The sequence below is a fragment of the Apaloderma vittatum genome, unplaced genomic scaffold (assembly GCF_000703405.1).
Source record: "Apaloderma vittatum isolate BGI_N311 unplaced genomic scaffold, ASM70340v1 scaffold12212, whole genome shotgun sequence".
NCBI classification, from domain to species: Eukaryota; Metazoa; Chordata; class Aves; order Trogoniformes; family Trogonidae; genus Apaloderma; species Apaloderma vittatum.
In genome coordinates, this window is record NW_009701977.1 from 1 (window position 1) to 8,056 (window position 8,056).

Consider the following 8,056-nt stretch of genomic DNA (forward strand, 5'->3'; position numbering starts at 1 on the left):
TGCCCTCTCGGGCCCCGGCGTGGAATTTGTTGTCGACTCAGAGGGGCGATATGAGGCCTCCCAGCACTGGATCACGAGGAGGACGGGAGCCTTAATGAGCCACTTGCAGGGCAACAACGTGAGGCTGTTACTGTCGAGCGTGAAGCAAGAGGAAGAAGTTATCTACTACACAAAATTGCACGGTATATCTGTGGTAGAGTGCTTATCAGAAGAAGAAATTGCCCTTATCCAGGAAATCACAGGAGTCTCGCCTTATACACCTTTTGGTGATAATGCATATGGAGAGATCAGCGAAACGGCAGCGGCAACATTTTGCCAGCCCTTGCTCCTTGGGTCAAAGAGATATGTTCACGTTGGCTTCACCAGCGTGTGTGCCTTTCAGCCCCACTGCCTAATTCTGTGTGCTCCAGTTGATGGTGTTAATGAGCAGCATGCTGCTGCTTTAGAGGGGGCATTTACAATGCTGCAGCAGCTATTTAAAACAGTTGATCAGAGGGAGGAATGCAAAGCAGAAGGTGAAAGCCAGAGTGAAGCCTCAGAAGTTTACAGTTGGCATTCTTCAGCTGCTCAGAAGCAGCTCGTAATAGAAAATATTTCTTGTAATCAGGTTTCTGAATGTGGAGCACATAGGGATGAAACAGAGACACAAATCATAGACCCTGGTTTGCAGGGAAGTGAAAATCCAGCGTATGTGCAAACATACTTAGGAACGCCTTCAAATCCCATTTCACACATCAAAGAATTCAGCATTCACTTTTCAGGAGACGTACAGAAGCCACGTGCAGAATGCGAGCATCTGGGTAACGTGCATGAGAATGATAGAAGCGATGCACGTGCAGCCAATCCAAAGAAGGACAGCGCTGCTGTGTTGGCAGCACGTAATTCTAGCTCAGTCACTGCATGTGAACACCTAGATGCTGGCAAAGATCTAGAGAAAACAAGTTGCGATATAGTCCCATTTAAACACGAGGACAGTTGTGTAAGTATTGCACAGAATTGCTCCAGCTCCCTCATAGAAGCAGGATCGGTTTTGCCAGTAGGAGGTTACTTTGAAATCCTGCTGCATTATTACATTCGGTACTATGCAAAGCAGTTGCAGCAGTCAGAGGTAACTGTTGTATCTAATGTAGTTGCTGATGCTTTGCTAAGTATTCCCAAGTCTTTGTACAGGACAACAGAACAAAACAGCTTCACGAAATTCTATCTCAAAGTCATAAATGCGCTCCAAAAAAACCAGCCACTGCCTATGAACGAGAGAGGCTTAGAATTAGTGTATTGCAAATACCAGTTGGTCATTTCAGTTCTTCATTGTGTTACAGAGCTTCTCTCCATAGATTTAATACTTGGTGTTAAGCGGCCACTGCAAAAAAATGAGGATTGTGACTCAGAAGATGACTTCTGAAATCATTAATAAATAATGTTTTATATTTTTTTGTTCCCTTGTCTTCTTGTCAAATGGTCGTGTCTCAGAATTCAGGGTTAGAGACTAAAAAAAATGGAATCATAGGAAAAAATGGAATCATAGAACGTTGGGAGTTGGAAGGGGCCTCTAGAGATCATCTAGTCCAACCCTCCTGCTGTAGCAGAATCCCCTAGGGCAGCCACACAGGGATGTGTCCAGGTGAGTTTTGAAAGTTTCCAGAGAAGGAGACTCCACAACCTCTCTGGGCAGCCTGTGCCAGTGCTTGATCCAAAAAGAGATCTTTCAGGCCCAGAGACCTAACGTACTTCTTTCCTCTTGGGATAAAAGGAAGCAATCACCTAACTAGATGAGATTTTTGGAAAACTGGGCTGTGAACAGCACAAACTTGGAAGTTTCAAACATGAGAAACCATAACTGATTGCCGCGGCAGAAGATGTGCAGTACCATCCACATACCTTTTAGCCCAGGGTGAACTTTGCCGTTTGTGGCAATTTGAGTATTTATGAAAGCTTTATGTGATCAGTTTTGCTGGCATGTTAAAAGTTGCTGATACAGCACCAGCCATTGAACTTTTAAGTTACCAGCAAGGGTTTTTTGTTTTCTTTTTTTAGCTTTCATAATCATCTGGATTAAATGTTATTTGAAATAAAAAATTTTTTATATATATTATGGGTTTGAATCCAATGGGAAAAATATGACTGTTTTCAGCCTGTTCAGTGCTGGGGCAGGCAGTGGGAGGCCACTGCAGTGTATCCTAGGAAAGAATTTTCTTCTCTAGTAGGAGATGCACCATTTTCATCCTGCATTGAGCTTACTTTGGTCAAACCAGTAGAGTTAAGAAAGGTTGTCATTTGCTCTGGCAAATTAACTTATGTAACACTACATAGTACAACCATTAATTTTAACTGTTCTGGGTTGAGTTGTAAAAAGCTGCATAATCATGGGAAACGTTTACACAGGCAATAATGCAATTTTCTGTGGAAAAAACTGAAGACAATTTTTCAGTTCAGACTTTGACCATTCAGGATTTTATTCTTGGGTTCTTGGGTTTGGTTGCCCTTTTATTTCTTCTTTTCCCCCCCCTAGTATTTTCACCCTAGTAAGATTTGCCTTGAGCTCAATATCACCTGGATGCCAATATACCTCCCTTTCTGCTTTGCCTTAAAAAGTACAGGTTTGGTGGGGAGGTTTTTGAATAATTGAACAGATGCAGCTGATAACAGCATCACATTAGTTCTCTGCATGCCGTTGCCAGTATTGCATAATGCTTAGAATAACTAGATTTTTTTTTAGTCTGCCACTAAATAAAATGTAAAATCATAGGCATAAATAATTCTCATCTGCTATACTTGAGATGATTACAATCAGATTTATTTATTGCTTTCACTTTTTCATTTTCTTCAGAAGACTTATCTACCAAAGTTCTTTCAGGTGTTTTGGCAGCAATACTTTCTTTGACTACAGCTTTTTGTTCAAAGTTTATATATTCTTGATAATACAAAATATTTTAACTTTTTTCCTGACTAACACACTCTGTACAGGCGTCTGTGTACAAAAACAGTGAAACCCAGCATAAATATCTTTAATAAGGGACTAAGGACAGTAATTTTATTTGGTTTTAGAATAATTTTTGATGGGTTCAGAGCTGTGGGAGAATTAAACACGGAAGAGAGGACAGAAAATCACATCCTTGCTGCTACCGCGTGCTTTCGGCAGCTGCTGCATATGACCAGTATGAGCAAAGAGATGTCTCCATGGTGGAGGTGCTGGTGCTGGGGAGCTGCTGCCAGCCCTGGCGCTTCAGCAGGTGCTTGGGTTCTGTATTTTAACATCGTAACGAGCTGCCGAGGTGGTTTTGCTCTTGTACGAGTTTCCACATGCTCTGGTCAAGCTGCTGCCCAGTTTATTGGCCAGAAGATTAAGGATTTGCTTTGCAGCAACTGCAGTGCTGAGCATGTGAGGCCGGGCAGCAGTGGGGATTGTCTGCAGAAACCACTTTTGTACCCTGAATACAGGTAAAATAAAGAGAATACTGTATAATTTCACATTATTTTGTACCACTTTCACATCAGCATGCTTTCAAATTTACTGCAGTTTCTTGAAAAAGATTAAAACAAAACTGTTTTGTTACAGGAACACCCCTCCAGCTGTTTGACTTAAATTGTATCATTCTTACCGAGACGAAGAAAGTCTTAAAATTTTATGATATGCTTTTACAGCCATACTGTATACATAAACATTCTGCTTCCTGTGGTTTTGACTGAGTAAACATACTCTGCCCAGCTGCCCCTTTTGTCCCTGCCACTATGTCAAGAGATCACTCTTACAATTGTTAACGATATCCCAGAGATACAAGGGAGAATTTAAAAATGACAGTTGCATAAAATTTTTCTGTCCCGCTTCTAGTGAAACCTCTTGAGACTGAAGGTTCACTGAGTCAGGGACTATATTTCTTTGACTTCTCTGTCATTTTGTGTTTTGTGAATGATGAGTTTTCCCTTCTGAACTGCTCATTTCCTGCTTTGTGCAGAGAAGTGAGGACACGCAGACCTTCCTCTTGGAGAGCAGTGTCCCCTCGTTGTCCTGGACTGTCAGGGTGGCTGGTTTCTCAGGACACGGCTGTTTGTTTTCCAGCCCTGGAGTCTAAGCGCATTATGAGATGTGTACCAGCTCAAGGGAAAAAAAAAAAAAAGCATTAACTTGGTCGTTGGGGTGAAGAGCAGATTTACTTCCTGATTCATCTCTTTCTTATCTTTAGGACTCTTTCTCAGTAATTAGCCAGGAAGTGCAATCATGACCTCATCTGAGAAAATACTTTGGGTTCACCGCTATCCTATCCTCTCTTCGAAAATATAACGTGATAAATTTCCCATTTCTCTTAGAAAGACTGTTTGTAGCCCTGCGAGATGGCACGGTCACGTGCGGGGCTGTGGCTTGGGCACTGTCAGAGCCACTTCTCTTCTGCTGACATTTCTGACCTGCTGCAGCAGCTGCCCCCAACTGCAGAGGCTGCCCTTGCCCACTCACCCCACTCCAGCTGTTCCTGCTCGCTGGTACCCAAACCTTAGCTGTGCAGTCATTCGTAACGTCTTGCGTCTATCCCAAATTTTAAAGCTGCCTGTAACTGCAGCTTGCCCTTTCACAGGGTGACAAGCGTGATCTCTTGGCGTAGTGGCAGGGCCACAGGGGTGACCTAGGGCAGCTGGGGAGAGTATGTTTTGCTCAGTCAAACCCACAGGGAGCAGGATGTTTGTGCATGCACTGAGGTTGTAAAAGCCTACGTGTTTTCCTTTTGCACTGGTTTCCCAGAGATCATTTCTATTTTGTGTTACTATTCTATTGTTTTTATGTTTCTAAATATGGATCGGCCTCCACGTAAAGTGAAAGTTGGGCACATGTGGACGTGTGTGTGGACTCGGATCCAAACAAGAAATATGATGTAAAGTACGAGGGTGCTAACGTTAATAGTGTAAAATTGAAAGAATGTTTTGACTCTTCTTTCTGCTGTCCTTAGCAAACCTATATTCTAGCCCATATGAAATTAATCAGAATATTTTGAAGGCGCTCGCCCCAGCCACAAGGAATGTAGATGTATTTTAAGCAAGGTAATCCCATTTGTCAGGTATCGGATTCACATATATAGGCAGTTTCTTTTTTAAAAATTAAAAACACAGGTTTTAAGATGCATGTATAGGAATGTACAGCAAGACTATATTGAAACTGTATCCTGCACACAGCTCTTGAGAATGGCAATAATTATTTACATGACAAGGACACACTGGTTTTATTTGTGGTTTGAGTCACGAGAGGCTCCCTCAGGTGCTGGGACCACAGAGATCGTCTCCCAGCGCTCTCCTCCTGCTGCCCAGCTCCTTCTCTCCGATCTCTGGCGACACCAGCTCCCTGTTTAACAAACAGGTGTTGCTTAACTTCTCTAGTGGACGTTATGCAACCTAAATGAGGCCTTATATTTTCATCCATGCTTCGATGATCACTGACCTTTAGCCTTTGTATCAGCTCTACGGAGAAGCGCCGCTAATAGGAACCAGTCGCGACAAAGGATGTTACTCTGTTGTGTCAGGAATCACACACTGCTGAGTCCCATCTGCAAGAGGGAGCAGGGGAATGCAGTATTTTGTTCAGGTGCTTAACTCTGTAGTGGCACAATTCTGGTAATTTTGCATTGTTTCTCTTGTTATCTCCATAGCAGTTGTCTTCCAGGTGGCTGATTAATCATACCATGTGAGAAGATTAGGGAAGATTAAATTCTTCGCTTGCTTGTATCTCCCTGACTTCATGAGAATTGCATTCATCTGAGCCTGTGCTTAATTTGCTTTTTGTTATGTAACAAATCTGCTATTAGTGGTACCGACTTCCATATTTGTTTACTAAATTCATTTCTATGGTTGTTTAGGTTACTCTGTCCCCTTGTGTATTTTTTGACAAAGTTCTCTTAAATCTCATGTTTGGTTGCAAAAATCACTTTAGTTTAATTATCTTGAAATCTATGAAACTTTTTTTTTTGTCACCAGTAAACCCAACGATTAAATGCTTGCTTTATTTACTGTGCTATTTAATGCATTATTACTGTTAAAACTGAACAGATCAAGAGATTGATGCCTGAATTTATAAACAGTAGCTTTGGAAATGCATTGACTGTAATTAGCACAACTGTAATCTGCAGTAGCATTTTGTATAAGGTGTCATTTGTATCACGTTAATGAGACTAGAAATAGATGTTTGTATCTAAGATTATACAAATTACTTAAACTAATTACTCCCAGGAATAAGAATTTTAATTTTAGCATTTCAGTGATTTCAATGATAGCAAAAATGCAATAGATTTAATACATAGTTGCTCCTTCTTTGTTATAGGATTCAATTCAAGACAAGAGTTTAGAAGCAATGCTTATTCCTGTGATAGATGCAGCAGGGCACTCTTTTTCTAAAGAGTCCTGGCAAAAATAATACAAAACAGTTTTCCATAAGAGAATCATCCCTGCTGGTTCAGCCGACAGTTTATTTCTCCTGAAATCCACAGCAGATAAAAGAACTGTTACACTGAGGCTTTGGTTCAGCGCAGGATTAAGGACACATCAGTAATATTGCTTCCTTTGTGGCTGTGTCCTGAGCCACCTACAGCAGAACTCACTATAAAAGGTAATATTTCCATTTTAAGTATTTTTAAAAAAGGTATTGTTTTGTGGAACAGAATTTGTAACCTGTTTTTATTTTGAGATTCACAGTAAAATCATCCAGCATGGCGATCTTTCTTTTGATAATAATCATGACCTACTTTCAGTGGATGTCTTTATTTTCCAGGCTAAGCATCTGATTAAATATTGCTTTAAAATATGAATGCAGAGTGTGAACACATGGCAGGGATTTCTCTGTGTATGTGGGAGAAAGGCAGCTCCAGATGAGAGTTATGTCCGTTGAGATTTTAACGTTAGACTTGATACGTGTCTAGTGTCATGTATGAGGATTATATTTAGGCTTTTGGAGCAACAAAAGTCATCGTAGAAACTGCTGGATTATATTCATAGGACAAATAAAACTGCATGGGATCTGTGTCCTAAAACCAGAAATACTCTGAGGCAATACTACTGATGCAATACTGAAAAAAGTACAAATAGTTACACAGTGATGCAAAGAAAATAAAATAATTAGTCTGTTATCAGTGTTGACTCTATTGGAGGTATTTACTGGCATGAGGGGGTTTTGTGTATGTGAAACCTTTCTTAATAACTTACACATCTAAAATGTTTAGAACTGCAGTACTGTAAAGACAGTAAGAAGATGAATGATGAATAGAGCACAGAAAAGGGCTGTCACGTAGAAGGAAGAATCCAGAGTCTCAGATACAGGAATGAGAAGAAGCAACCCCTCCCACGTCCCTCCCTGGAGGTGCAGTAGCAAAGGGAAGACACGAAGTTCTGCTCTCCCCTTGGAAATGTGGAAAAAGATGGTTGCCGAAAGGAAAAAAAATAAATCCACGAAAGTGATTTTCTCCTGTGCTGGTGTAGGAGGGCAGCTACCTTGGGAAGGTGTTAGGAGCGGTGGAGACAGCTCGTCTGCGCACCCCAAGGCCGTCTGGGCTGTCAACTGGTGACAGCGCGAGAAAACGATTCGCATTTCTGTTCCCGAATCTCACGGAGCGTAGGGGTGGGTGCAGAAGTTACTGGGCATGAATTACATCTTATTTAAATAGCACATGTTGCCCGAGCTGGCCTGAGCCTCTGGAATGTGCTTTGATCCTTGCGTACTTCCAAGGTACGGGCTGGAGTCATCAATAGCGCTGCCTTTTGCTCCCCTGCCTTGGTGCTGAGGGGCTCCGGGCTTGAGCTGCTCGGTGACTTGTGCCTTGGGGAATACGGCACAAGTTTGTGTCACAGGTCACATGGTGAATATTGGAGGATTGTAAAGGGCAGCTGCTGGGTTTACTGCTTTGAAAATAATTGTGCAAACTCTCATTGAAGTTATAAATCATCATCTGATAAATTCACCATCTGCTAGGCCTTAGGTAATTAATCTGAATTTACTTGTGTCAAAGCCTGTCTAGGACCTCTAAGCTTATTTTTCATAGTGAAATATAACAGGAGTTCAGTGCTTTTAGCCTTATTGAATTGTAGG

At 41.5% G+C, this 8,056-nt stretch overlaps 1 protein-coding gene across 1 annotated transcript; it reads left to right on the forward strand.

Annotated features, from left to right (window-relative positions):
* Positions 1-4: 4 nt before the first annotated feature.
* BBS10 (Bardet-Biedl syndrome 10) lies at positions 5-1,402 on the forward strand (the record flags this gene model as incomplete). Its single annotated transcript, XM_009879360.1, has 1 exon — positions 5-1,402. A coding segment is annotated over one exon (1,398 nt), but the record flags the coding sequence as incomplete, so codon positions are not given.
* Between the last annotated feature and the right edge of the window lie 6,654 nt (positions 1,403-8,056).